The 14352-nt window shown below is 29.3% G+C and overlaps 3 protein-coding genes across 3 annotated transcripts; 1 reads left to right on the top strand and 2 right to left on the bottom strand.

Moving 5' to 3' along the window:
• Window positions 1–555: 555 nt before the first annotated feature.
• On the bottom strand, window positions 556–4282 carry LOC124537197 (lysosomal acid phosphatase-like). The gene is made up of 6 exons (XM_047113950.1): window positions 3823–4282; window positions 3653–3748; window positions 3316–3555; window positions 2908–3208; window positions 2543–2754; window positions 556–2153 (listed from the first exon to the last, which is right to left on the bottom strand). Exons 1-6 carry the CDS (start codon window positions 4015–4017, stop codon window positions 2010–2012), a joined length of 1188 nt encoding a protein of 395 aa, XP_046969906.1. The 5' UTR covers window positions 4018–4282; the 3' UTR covers window positions 556–2009.
• Window positions 4283–4575: 293 nt separating this feature from the next.
• On the top strand, window positions 4576–6678 carry LOC124537205 (retinol dehydrogenase 12-like). The gene is made up of 5 exons (XM_047113962.1): window positions 4576–5085; window positions 5280–5642; window positions 5837–5958; window positions 6163–6380; window positions 6493–6678. The coding sequence occupies exons 1-5, from the start codon at window positions 4968–4970 to the stop codon at window positions 6632–6634; spliced, it is 963 nt and encodes a 320-aa protein (XP_046969918.1). The 5' UTR covers window positions 4576–4967; the 3' UTR covers window positions 6635–6678.
• Window positions 6679–8042: 1364 nt separating this feature from the next.
• Window positions 8043–14200, bottom strand: LOC124540481. Its single transcript, XM_047118091.1, has 7 exons — window positions 13889–14200; window positions 13560–13773; window positions 12358–12994; window positions 10060–10344; window positions 9455–9649; window positions 8662–8901; window positions 8043–8331 (listed from the first exon to the last, which is right to left on the bottom strand). Exons 2-7 carry the CDS (start codon window positions 13728–13730, stop codon window positions 8081–8083), a joined length of 1779 nt encoding a protein of 592 aa, XP_046974047.1. The 5' UTR covers window positions 13731–13773; window positions 13889–14200; the 3' UTR covers window positions 8043–8080.
• Between the last annotated feature and the right edge of the window lie 152 nt (window positions 14201–14352).

Genomic DNA, 14352 nt, shown 5'->3' with positions numbered 1-14352 from the left:
GTGGCTAGTGGGTTTTCGAAATACGGCTTAGCCGTGTATCATCTGACATCGTTAAATCGCTACTATAGTTAGGTACTCTATCTACTATAAATATCGCTTAAAGATAGTATTTAAAATAAAGTTTTGACAATCGCTTACAAAAGTATAGATGCTCTAAATCTTTTTATTTAATAAGTGCAACTATGCAAGTTTCTTGTCGTTCTTTCTCGGTAGAGGTTGCGTTCCAAAACAATGAACAAGTGTTTAAATATAGACGATTCAAAAAGCGGTTCATTATGCAGTTTACTTAAATAAAATTAATTTCATTTGTACAAAATGCTTTTGTTACCAAAATAAAAAAAGGCAAAGAATCCTTGTGCGCCAACAGATACTGGCACACCTAGAATTGAAAGATCACCTCGAGAATTAGAAAACTATAACAAATGGACAAAAAAAAACACCAAGCTTATATCGTCGCTTCGTAGGGAGGATAACATTATTAACCGTTAGTGTTCAATTTGACAAATTTGGTAAAAAAATAAGTAAAGTAGTAGTATTGGAAATAAAATAGTTAAGTATTTCACATAAAATATTTTATTATAATTATAATAAACGTATACAAAACGTGCTTATAAATAAGTAAAAATAAAGTATTTACTAAAAAAATAGATTTCAATAAATTTAAAGCTTACAAATCACGCGTCGAGCTCAGATTATAAAACGAGACAGGAGCGTGTGAACTGCAGAAAAACAAATGCAAATCCCGGTAGCGCGTACTGTGTAGTTACTAAAAATGTGTAAATACGTCCAAATTAGATCAGAAATACCGATGATTCATTAAGTTCCGTAGACCATTACACATTTTCCAAAATATGTTGTTATCTATTTTAACTTTTAGGAAAAAAGGAAAATTCTATTTTAGTCCCTGTAATAATTAAATAAATAAACCTATACATAATTAACATATAGATTCCAATTATTTATAGCACATCGTTTATAGTTATGAAAATAATATCAGTGTTACGTATTAATATAGATTTAAGTATTGACATAACCTTAATGTTATCATATATACTTATAATAAATATAATTTGTATAACATACCGTAACGAATTTGACTATAATTTATATACTTATCTATCTATCTATAAATTAACTGTAATTTAAAATATAATTATAAAATCAATAGTATTTTTCATAAAAATAAGTAACTGACAATCAAAAAATAAAAAGAACAAAGTAAATCAATAAATTTAATCTTAACAAAACAAAACCACACTTAAAAATTTAGTATGTTTATATTCTATACTTCAACATAAAAACAATATAGGTAAATATGGCGCATATATTACGTATTTCGAATAACATCAATTTATTTATACTAATTTATAATATTCGGATAATTGTTATCATTAGAACATACTTTTCTGATTACCAAAATGGACATTCTTTACATAACAATACTATATTTTATGTTATAATACTTTCTAGTTTATGGCACATCCAATATATAATATTTCATGCAATATTAAAATATTTGGTTTTATTATAGTAAAATATAAAAAGTAAGTAACAAATATAAAACATCTAGATTATTTGTATATAATTATTTAACATTGAATAAGTTTGTTTAGAAGTTAAAGCTTGTAAAAGGTAACCAACAAGAAAATAATTCTTATTTGCTTGCAATACACTTAAAAGAATTGCAATAATTTTTTGATCATTTAATATAAATGGAATGTCAGTCATAAATCGTAAGTACCTATTCACTTGTATAATATTTTATGGTTGTATTAACCTTATTCGTACATATTAAATATTTTGGCATATTTATTATTTAGTAAAAATATTTTTTAAGTTGAGTTTCAGTTAATATCATTTTTTTATCATGTTAGGAAATTTAAACTTACATTTTCATCAACATTACTTGTTTCTTATATATAACATTTATATTCCCCACCAATTTACGACAGAATTAATATATTTAAACGTATATACTATATATAAAGTTACGAACATCATATTTGAAATTAATTTTGACATTCAATTTCCCAATCATGTGGTACAAGCAAATCGAGATATTCAGCAAATCTCTCGTAAGTACAGGGATCATTACAAAATGGTAGCTTTAGTTCCATCGGTACTTCAACTTTAGTGTTGTTGCGGTAGAACAACTGCAATGAAAAAACAAAGTATTTAAATGATTAAATATCTTTAACATTAAAAACAGTAATAGAATTAAAAGATTTATTATTTCAGGGTGAACCTTGATTGAATCAATAGGGTTGAGATCTTTTCGTGAATTAAAAATACCCTGGTTGTTGACCGAGACAAGCCAGAGTAAAAAATATAATCTATACCATCTTGTCGTACTAACAAAATTAAATAAATAGAGTCAATGTAAGGTTTACTTGGGAAGTAAATAATATATTATATAATTGCATTATAATTGGTCCAGCCTGTAATATTGTAATTTATTATATAGCATTACACAAATAATCAATTATTGAAATCCTAAGTATACACCTAAAATTTGAATGTTATTGTATTATATACAACATACCCTGATAAAGAAATTGTCCTGTTCAACCTCTTCATGCAATTCAATTGCTAAACTTGCTCCATATTCTGGCTCAATAAGTTCTTCAAAGCCTAAAGCACGCCACAGAGATACAACATTAACATCATGACCAGAATAAATGTACAAAGAGCGATCAATGTTAACATGGTTCACACTTTCTTGTAGGTACTGTTTTATTTCACCAAGGAGTGGACCTGTGAAATTGAAATAATTAATTTCAATATTTACCTTACTTACTTAAAATACATATTTATGTACAGAAATTTAATATGATGACTTTATTGTAACATTTTTATTAATATACTTACTTTGAATTAATATTAATGACAAATGTATTAATAACTTACCGGTATGAAACTTTTGTAGGGTTGAATTGTAAGAAAGCAAAGCCAAACTAAGCATAAATGGAACCTTCATTTTGTGTGGAAAAACATTTTTAGTCCACTCGGGAAGTTTCAAGCCAGCTTCCTGCTGTGTTTGTAGTGTGCTGTACAGGAAGTCCACATCCAATACACTTCGCATGGTTTGGTTTGTATATTTACTCAAGTAGTCAAAAATTTCTGTAAATTTTGGATCCGCATTTTTCTCATCTAACAGCTCATTGTACATTGCTTTCCACACTTTACAAGGCTTTGTGGCTGCTACAACCTAAAAGTGTATTTGATAAAAATAAATATTAAAGTATAAAATACATTTAATTTAAAACAAAAACTATACATATATTATATTTTAAATATAATGAATAGTGTACCCACATTGTCAAGATGTCTCGGTAGTGAATGTACAGGAATTGGTTGCCAAGCTATCTCAGGGTGCCACATCTGTCTTTCAGAAGGGGGAAATAGGCCAGCCAAGAAAGTGTATGCACTCATCATACACCTGGACTTGTCACTGCTCTTTATATATACTTCTTTCTCATAGTATTCTTCAGGTATGAAGTTAGCATAATAGGTGCGGTATTTTTTACCCAATTCATACAACTGTAGTTTACCGGTCTATAAAAATACAATAGATTTTTTTTACTTTCAAGTAAAATTAATATAAAATTATTAGGAATAACAATTGTTAAGTTCATGCTAAAATGTTACTTACATTTGTAAGACTGCCAAGACCATCAGGCCACTGATAATTTTTGAAGGGATCGCTTTTATATGTTGTAACTGGCGTCCTAGCTCCATGTCGAAAGAACTAAACAATGGCATTATTAATAGCTTGTTAAACATAATAAAAAAGTTTTATAAATAAGTAGAGGTAAAACTTACAATAATAACTAGGCGTAATGTTTTCGATTCGTAAGGTAGAGTTTCACTCAATACACAGTAGCCAAGTAAGCAACTTAAAACAGCTAGTCCAAGCACGATAACTGCTGTAGTAGTTGATTTCTTTGGAATGGGGTGGCAGGAAACCTCCTTAGGGGAGCTGGATCTTCGCCAAGTATCATCGTTTTCGTACTCCATTGATATTCAATGTTTAGTATTATCAGCTTTGTTCAATACTTTTTATTACGAAACATACATGTTTTTGATGAAAATGCAAAATATGTTAGGAAATAGGAGTTTACAAGGTTTTCATAAAGATTCTTTAAAAATATAAATATTGTGCTTTATTAATAATCTAATCCTATTTTAATCGCAATTTGCAATCTTACTAGAAAGAAAATAAGAAGACTGTGGAGTGTTTATGAATTAACTGACAGTCTGACACTTGTATCTTTTTTTTGGGTTTTGTTATGTTCAGGTGTTGCCAAATAAGATTGTTAATTTAGTTAAAACTAATGACGAAAACGATTTTTGATAAAATAAAGTATATTCACAATTGTACTAAGTTAGACACCCATAGAGTCCGTGCCTTTTTTAAATACAATCTTAAAATACTACATTTCATTTTTCATTTCTTCTAAAGTACTTCCGATTCTTTAGGATATAATAATTCAAATATGTACATTAATATTATCTGCATTAAGTAAATATTACGCAGGTTGTGTATTCGTTTTTATTATTTCTGACGTTGTCCTCCGCAATCCGCATAAGAAGTTTGTTTCTTTATAAACGTATATTTCGTACATAACTAGTAACTACATAGTTATGAGATGGCAACATCATAACCTGTTATAGTTATACAGTTAACATAACAGTTAATAGAAATATTTTTATATACTTTCACTAAGACTTACCACTTCTTATCTGCTGCAGTATTCGACTGTATATGTGTGATTATATGCCCTTTGGTATACACGTAACATAAATACTCAACAGTTGTATTTGTAAAGTCAGAACGTACCGTACTGTACTGTACTTGTTAGAGAACATCTAAAAGTTTTGAATAAACTTTTATAATTGTTTGAATAATATATAAAATACGTTTGAAGAAAATTTAGATATATTTTAAAAGTTATAAATTTTTAAAAATGCCTATTTTTAGTGGACGTTGTTACAGTAATGTTAAACTAGTCGGAAAAACAGCCGTAGTCACAGGTTGTAATACTGGTATTGGAAAAGAAACTGTATTGGATTTTTATAAAAGAGGTAATATATAAATTTTAGTATAAGTGCATTATTTTTACAATATATTTGTTACTAATAAAAATGTACGATAAAAATGAAGTTATTTTAGTCTAGTATTGATCAAGTTTCTTACAAGAAAAGATAGTGGGTTCAAAGATAAGTTAATTTAAAGGTTTTTTAAAAAAAAACTAATACTAATCAAAATGTAATTATAGGTGCTAGAGTTATTATGGCCTGTAGGAGTCAAGAAAAAGCAGAAGCGACGAAAGTTGAAATTGAACAAAAATGCAAGGATATGTCTGAAAAGGGTGATTTAATAATAGAAAAATGTGACTTGTCATCTCTGAACTCCGTAAGACAATTTTCAAAGAAAATTTTGGACAGAGAGGCACAGATAAACATTCTGGTGAATAATGCAGGAGTTATGATGTGTCCAAAAGGATACACAGAAGACGGGTTTGAAACTCAATTTGGTACCAATCACTTGGCACATTTTTTGTTAACTATGTTGCTTATACCTCGTATGAGAAATAGCACACCAGCAAGAATTGTAACAGTTTCATCCAAAGCTCATACTAGTAAGTATATTTATTAGTATATATTAACTTTTAATGTAAAATAAGTACCTACAAAGAATTAGTCATTCAAAATAAATGGTAATACAAAATAAGTTTGACAAGGAATCTATTTAATGAGAATATGATACATTTACCAGTTTATCTCAAGTGGTCTTGTTTCAAACTATATATCTTTATAATGATAACTTTTCAAGGACATGGAATTAATTTTGATGATTTGAACTACGAAAAAAGACAATACAGTGCAGCAGAGGCATATTCACAAAGCAAACTTGCCAATGTATTGTTTTCTAGAGAACTAGCAGCTAAATTAAAGGTAATATTTATAAATTATATTTGTTATATTAATAACTAAAAAATATTAAATTTTATGCCAGCTTATCTGGCTATGTATTGTGTTTTGAAGGCCAAGTGAGCCAGGTTGGTAGCACATTAGCAATGTGAATATCACTATCATATTTAAGTTTACATTATTTAAGTTAACAGATTCTAAATTTTAAAATATTTTTTATTTTGAAAGGAGAATAATATAACGGGAATAAACACATACAGCCTACATCCTGGAGTAATAAGAACAGAACTAGGTCGTCATTTAGATGAGGTTTTATTCAAGGGATCAAGAAGAATGATAGGCTTTGTGTTATATCCTTTCATGAAGACTCCAGAGCAAGGTGCTCAGACGACTATTTATTGTTCAGTGGATGAAAAATGCGCTAATGAAACTGGTTTATACTACAGGTATTTTTTAAAACAAATTTTTGTATTTCTATTTTAAATTTGATTACATAATATAGATATTATTTTTGGTTCTGTTGCTTCATGTTAAATAAATTATTTGATTTGTTTACAGTGATTGTGTGGTCACAAATCCAGACAGAAAAGCACTCAATGATGAACATGCCAAAATGTTATGGGAGAAGTCTATGGAACTTGTAAAGTTGAATGATTACAACCCATTTACAGCAAGTGACCCCGGAGTAACCAGTACATAATTGTCTTATTATTAATGGAAATATAACATTATATTTTACACAATCTAAAAATCATTTGACACAAAAATGCATTTATATATACTAATTTCTTTAAATTATTTAATATTTATAATATTATTAAACTAATTTGTTAAATAAATTATTATTCTAAGGATGGACCTTTTTATTTATTACCTTTTATATTAAACCTGATATTTCGAATTTGTAAAACATATCTTGATGGTTTTGTTTTTGTTACGTCATCTACATTATATAGTAATTTATACCTATTATATAGGAAAGAAACAATTAGTAAAACGTAGTAGAATTGTCTGTCTCAAATAGCCCTCAACGAAGCGTCAACATGAAATTGATGCCAAAAGAAGCAACAAAATGTACCTAGTCATTTATAATTTATAAATCACTAAAAGGTTGTTGGTACCTTATATTTTTTTAACTTTATCCAGGCTTACCGGGAGTATTGCCAACGCCTACATTTTCGCGTTCATAACGAACAAAATTGTAACTTACCATATCGGAAATAAACTAAATAAAATAAGTGGATATCAAAACATATCACAACAAAAAAGGACGATTACAAATCAATTGCGTACCTACATTTTTTAAAATAATCTTATTTAACCCTTTCTACCGTTCAAATTAATAGTTTAATAAACTGTATAATAATTTACGTGATTTAAAAAGAAACACATTATAGTTTTAGAGTAAAGAACAAAGGCGATGTAAGAAATATTAAAAAATCGTTACGTCGCTAATACGCAAACAAAGTTGAAAGCTGGAATGTAATCTGTGCACTTTGTATTGCAATTTACCATTTGGTTATAAAAGGGGAATGTGATGCCTAAACTGGTGGATTTGCACTTAGACCTATCACCAATGGATGTTATTTTTTAAGTATCAGTTAAATTCAAAAAGTAATTTATAGAGGACCCGAGACTGAAATCTAGCCCTAAGAATCGTCTAACTAATAACTATCTTTAAACGTAATACTGCGACTTTGTGAAATCGCCCCTTACCGTTCCTCTTCTTTTCTGAAGGGTACTATCAACAGGATTCAGATTTAAACTGAAGGTTCTTTTATTTTCATTACATCGACACACTTTGCCATATTTTTGGAAAATGGTACATTATCAGTACAAATCGATGTTCTTTCGCTCCAAAGGCAGTTACTAAAATATTTATCATAAAGTTCTTTAAATAGTTTAATCTGCGATGTACCTAATTAATATACACCTACTATCACTTGGTACATTTACTAGATTAAAAAACATAGACCTCGCTTAAGATTTTATTTCCTGGAGTTAAATTATTTTTTTATTTACTATTAAGTTAATCAATCAATTCACTTAATTAATAATTCTTAGAGTTGTAACATAGTAAACTGTTTTAGAAAATTATGTAAAATTTAATAATTTATTATAAATTTTTAGTGGCGACAAAACTAAATTAATAAAAGTAGTCATTTTCTTCAAAGGGAGTCTTCCGAGAGAACGCCTTAGATAAATTTCGAAGTATAGTCCGATTTTTGAATGTGCCACTAGCGGGTTTTTCACAGAAGAACATAGATGGAATATCGCAATTCCCAGTGGCTAGCAGTCCACTTCGCTTAAAGCCTCCACAGCGCTCCTCGTCAGTTGATGTAATATTATTTGGACACTTAAAATCCCAGTCTAATTGATTTTCCGCTAAACGATCACCTGTTAGGCATTAAAATTTTAATATTCGTCTATATCCTATGAAAATAAGTTATAAAAGTATCAACTCAAATCATACAGAGATGGAGAGTTGAATAGAATTCCAAATTTATTTTTACTAAATCTCACTGTTTTTATAAGTTCGTATTCGAGTACCTCATACCTCAGAATAGTATAGGTATATCTTAATATAGGCCTCATTAATTAAGCAATTAATAATTACAAAGCTAATTAATGAAGCCAGACGTATAAATTTAAGTGATAATAACAAAATACTAATAGTCATTCTGATAGGTTTAAAGTACAATGGGCATACTAATTTTATTTATTTACCGACAACCGTGCGATAATGGTATCTTTGAAATAAATCGCTGAATCCAAGGAATGCGAAGTCACCAGGTGTCTTGTGCTGGTCTACTTGCTTGAACACATCACGGATAAACTCAGCCTCTTGCCGTGTGTCCAAGATTGCGAGGTGACCACCCGCAGAGTAACAAGTTGAATACGCTTCGTGCCATTTTTGAGGTTCAATATGCGTAATGTAACATGTGCTATTAGGACCCAACTTCCAGCCTGTCATTTAAAAAAATATTTTGTCACTTAAAATAGCGAGGATTATTTTTATATATTACTTGAATTTTAATCTGAGCCGTTAGCATGTTCAAATCCATTAAATTTTGATATGCCAAATACGCGTCTGTAGTATTCATCTCGAGCTTGCGGATTAAGGAAAAAATTGAGGTAAAATATGTCTAAAGAGTATAGGTACATTTGTGTGCAATATATGTGTGGAACAAAATTTTAAAACATTCGCTTATCTAGAAATTCCCAATTCGCGTGGTCGAAATATTGCTTATCATGCAATTAAAAAGTCACATTTTCACGCAGTGTTCATAGTTCATTCTATATTAAAGTTTGTGTGTAAAATTATCAACTTTTATGTACTGCTTTTTTTTAATTTTATTTTAGCATCTAATCTGTTAAGACTAATTATATATTAACCTTATTTATTGAGTATGAAAAAAGTCGTATTTTTGAAAGAAATAGATAATAAATTTCGATTTACATAATATCCATGATTTGTATTGTCATAGAATAATATTTAGGTAATAAAATAATGTCTTACGTGCGTCATAAGTATCACAATCTGGGTAATAAATCACACTCGAAGCTTTTATTTTACATGCAAATGGGAGTTGTTCTGAACACGGATGTACGAAGAGTCGTCCATTTCGACGCGTAGCGACACAACGACCAGCGCTGTGAACTGGCTGTTTCAGTTCCCACAACAATTCTAATATCGAGTCTTGTACATAACTTCCTAAAAAACATTTATATCTGGTTATATTTTAAAGTTGATGTTTTAAATGTAATGTATAATATTTCCCTTTATTTTACGGGCTGAAAGTTTAATATAATTAATTGAATATTAGGATACAATGGGTTGTCTGGAAGAGATGGCTAAAAAGCCATAAGTCCGCCCGTTGTACAACACTTTTAATGTACTTCTTTTGTTTTGTTTTTTTTTTTTTAATTCTTTTTTTGTATTTTATTAATTTTATGTTACTTTCTTTTTTTTTTGTTTTTGTTTGTGGTATGCAATAAAGAATAATTCATTCATTCATTCATACAATAATTTTAGAATTAATTATTTAGTAAGTCCTCGATTTTCATAATGACCATCCCCGCCCGCACCTGGGTAGCCGGGTAGGACCCATTATTAAAGCTTACCTTTAATGGTAACAAATGTTCTCTCTGAATACAAATCATGAATACCCACATAGACGCCTTCATATTTGGTGAGAATTGGAGCTATAAGCAGGGGTATGCTGTCAGCCTCGTCGAGGTTTGCCGGTACTAATAATTGAGTATTCTCCGCTTCACAACGCATACGCGCTTGATACCAATTTACAGCTTCAGGGTGTAATTTGTAAAATGCGTCGAATGCCTTCTCATATCTGTAGTCCAATCGATAATTCGGCCTTTTTGACTCTGTTATTAGTTCATGGAGTACTTCTATTATATTAATTCAAATTAAATAATATTTAATTAATTTTTCATTAACAATCTAGGACTAAATTTAAAATTATACCTAATATTTTTGTACACATAGTTATTGTTGTAAAAATAAAATCTTTGTTATAATTCACTGATGTTCTAGTAAACAGATATGTCATTAACGCGCAAAAAGTGAAGACTAGAAAACGTCCTAATTGGGACGTTTGCTTTTAGTCGTTTTCATCATAATTATGCCAGTAATACGTTATAATACATCATAATTATGTAGTAATACGTTTTGCGTAATTAAAACATCTAATTATCCCTCTTACTTATTGTTTTTATCAAGCTATCCTTTTTACTTGTAACGAAATTTAAAATAAACGGTCCCTGGCGCGGCACACTTTTTTCTGTTGTTTAGTATGGGTATAACATATCTGTTTATTAGAATATCATTGTTATAATTATTTATCTTTTAATAATCGCTAAAACACATCTAGATAATGTAAAATATAGGTAATTATGAATAATATAAGATAAAGTATTATGCAGCCAAAATTATACGGTGTCATTTAATGTGAGAGTTCAATGTCATACGGATTTGTTGTTTTTTTGCGCGAAACCGAAAAAAGAACCAGATATCTTATCACTCAAATGTCTCTTAACGGATTATGCTTATTTACTATATTTATGATTGAATTTTAATTAAATTAAAAAGATAAGAATACCTATAAATGTTATAAACGCTAACAGTAGACAAACGCGCAATTTTCTTAAAATATCTATTTTCATATTTCTTTTTCATGTTTCAACACACAACGCACAGTCTAAACATTCTAATGTTTTTTAAGTAAAATGTCTTTTCATTAAGCGGAAAATTATTTTGTCTTGACCATAACACACAAGTCGTTTAAATTTAATTTAATCAATGCAATAAGTCATGACTGTACATTATTTACAACGACTAAATTATGATAAAAAAAATTGTATTTATCTTGATTTACTCAAACGATAACCGCGATCTTGGCCATTCAGAAATAATGGATTAAAAATATATAGCATAAGAGACTATACGATTACTACGTTATAACAACAACAACAGCCTTTAAATTTCTCACTGCAGGGCTAAGGCCTCCAATCCCTTTGAGAAGAAGTTTTGGAACATATTCCACCACTCTGTTTCAATGCGGGTTGGTGGACTAAACATGTGGCAGAATTTCTATGAAATTAAACACATGTTGGAATCCTCGCGATGTGCAGTGCAGGTTTCGCCGATCACGAGATAAATTAGAAAAAAAAGCGTGCGGTAGCGGTATTGCAGCTAGTGATGCGAATATACTTATATATTACAGTTAAATAGTCTGTTATTGTTTTTTTAGATGTTATATGCATCGTGATCGGCTATCTTTAAATGGTGACGTATTTTACGTAATGTATTCGTTAGCCGCTAGTGTGAATGATTCCTAAATGCTTAAGAAGGAAATAGGAAATAAAATATAAATTCATTTGTAATTTTTAATAAATTTTATTTGATTTTTTAAAGTAGCGAAATAGTTTAATAAATTAACTATGGCATAGTTTGTATACAACAACAAGTGACTATAAGTATACTATACAAGGCTATTTAAAAACATTTACTGTTAAGTTTAAAATCTGTTTAACAGAAATAGATGAAGAAGATAGATTGACATTTGTAATAGAATTCTATAAGACTTTATTTTCTATTTATATCTTATCATAAGCATATCTTTACATTCTATCACAATTTTACCAATAAATAGCTTTAACAACAAGTAAATGCTGGATTGATTAATAAAAAATCTACTTAAAATAGACTACAGTAATACTCAATAAAACCATACATTATATACATTTCCTTATATCATTCAAATAATAATGTAAAATAAAACAAATAACAAACAATTGATAACACAGCATATAACTATCGATATAGAAATTTTCTAAAAACTTCATAGGAAGCATTTATAATACCCCAACTGAGAAATGCTCGAGATATATTGAGTAATGCACCATGGTAGAAATTCGTAAACTTAGAACCACGCTTCTTAAGAATATAGTTGAATTCATAAATAAGGGTTCGGTGAGGACCTCCTAACTCGCACTGCATAGCTATCTTAATGACATTTAGGGGATAAAACAATGTGCTTAAGAATGCACCAATAGATGCACCCGCTACAAAATTTTGTATGCTGTCATACAACATATTTTCTTGTTTAGGCAACCTTACCTTTACTTCATCTCGTATTATAAAAAACATAGCATTAGAGGGACCATTCCTTAACAGAATTGGTATCATTCCTCTATAGAATTCTTTAATTCCGTAATATCTAGCAATGTGACTTGTAGCATGGGCTGTGTTCTTGAACTTCTTATGATATTTTGGATGAATGAGCAGAGTTTGTAGTCTTTCAAATGGCATAAGAGTTGCTTCAAAGCAGCCAGCCACAACACCCGCAATAGTTTTAGCAACATAAGGGTTAATTTTTTGGTCTAAGAGAGGTTGCAAGGATTCATCATAGACTCCGAACATAAGTGACATTGACATAGATCTCTGCAATAAGGGCGGGAGCATACCTCGGTACAAAAATCCCATACCCTCTTTCTGCAACTGGTTTAATGCAAATGTAGCTTCCACTCCGTGCATCATCTGTAATTAATCAAGTTATATAATATAATATGACAGTATTCTCAACCCAAATTAGAAATATATGACTCAATTTTATTTGTTTGAGAAATTTGGGCAATAACTAATATTGCTGCTGTAGATATTTCTACAGTCTAATAGCTTGAGTTTGAGAAAGGACACAGGCAACTTTTTTAGCTCACTACTTCTTGCAGTAAAATAAAAAGTAAATGGTTTGCGTATTTTAAGTATTTTTTATATATTTTGCTCAGAATCTATTGTATTGAATTTTTTACACAATGTATGCAAAGGTAACATTGATCTTTAATAGTGTATACATGGCCATAGATTGTAGTTAACATTACTTATATGCTATGCATAAGGAGTGCTTTCATAAATTGTAAAAGTAATTTAAAATGATAAGTCTCTTTATTTGGTTGAGATCTATAAATCTTATTTTAATATATGAAGATAATTAATTTGTAATATAAAAACTTAGTCAATATCAAAATCATGTAACATGCTATCTGATCATATCTTAAATCATACACTTTTATTAATTTAATTATGTGACATGGCCATGACTTACTTGTCTAAATATGAGTTTATTCAGTGGATAGCTAATGAGAATGTTACAGAAAGCTGCTCCCCCGCCGCATGCAAACTCTTTCCAATGCTGAGGGAGATTATTGACACTGACTGGTACTGACATACTGCCTTCCTTTAGACAGCTTCGTTCTAGGAACTGTGGCTCAGACATATTTTACTTACAATCACATGATATTATTTATTTACATCCATTACTGTGAAAGAAAATATCAAAATATAATCACCATTACAATTATAAAATATTATATGTTCGTTATGCGCGGATACGTAAATGAATTAGCTATTAAATATCTTTTTGATATGACTTACCTAAATTTATAAATTAGCAACTTAGTGCTAATGAATAATGCAAATAAATTTGGTATAACCATGCGTAACTTGAGACTTTACACCTTCTCCAATAGATTATAGTGTTACGTGTGTGAGGAAATTTCTAAATAATCTTCAATGCCATTCTGTATTTACAAGTGAGTTACATGTAATCATACACAAATATAAAATCTTTGAAATTTTAATAATACAATTTTGCAATCATTCACTTTAATTATATTATAAATTTTAAATTTAAATAAAATTATCAGTGATTGCAATTTGTCACTGACTGCGAAAATTGCTCCTCAAATGTCAAATTTCAAAATGACACAATTTTACAATGACATTTGTGTAAAGTTGCTTAATTTTACGCAGTGTATTTCAACTGACTTTTAATAGTACAATTAATTACCAACAGTGCTTAAAATCAAGCCTTAAAGACATAAAAGAAGAAATATGTA

Source organism: Vanessa cardui, chromosome 2 (assembly GCF_905220365.1).
Source record: "Vanessa cardui chromosome 2, ilVanCard2.1, whole genome shotgun sequence".
Taxonomy (NCBI): Eukaryota; Metazoa; Arthropoda; class Insecta; order Lepidoptera; family Nymphalidae; genus Vanessa; species Vanessa cardui.
This window is presented reverse-complemented; position numbering and strand designations above follow the sequence as displayed.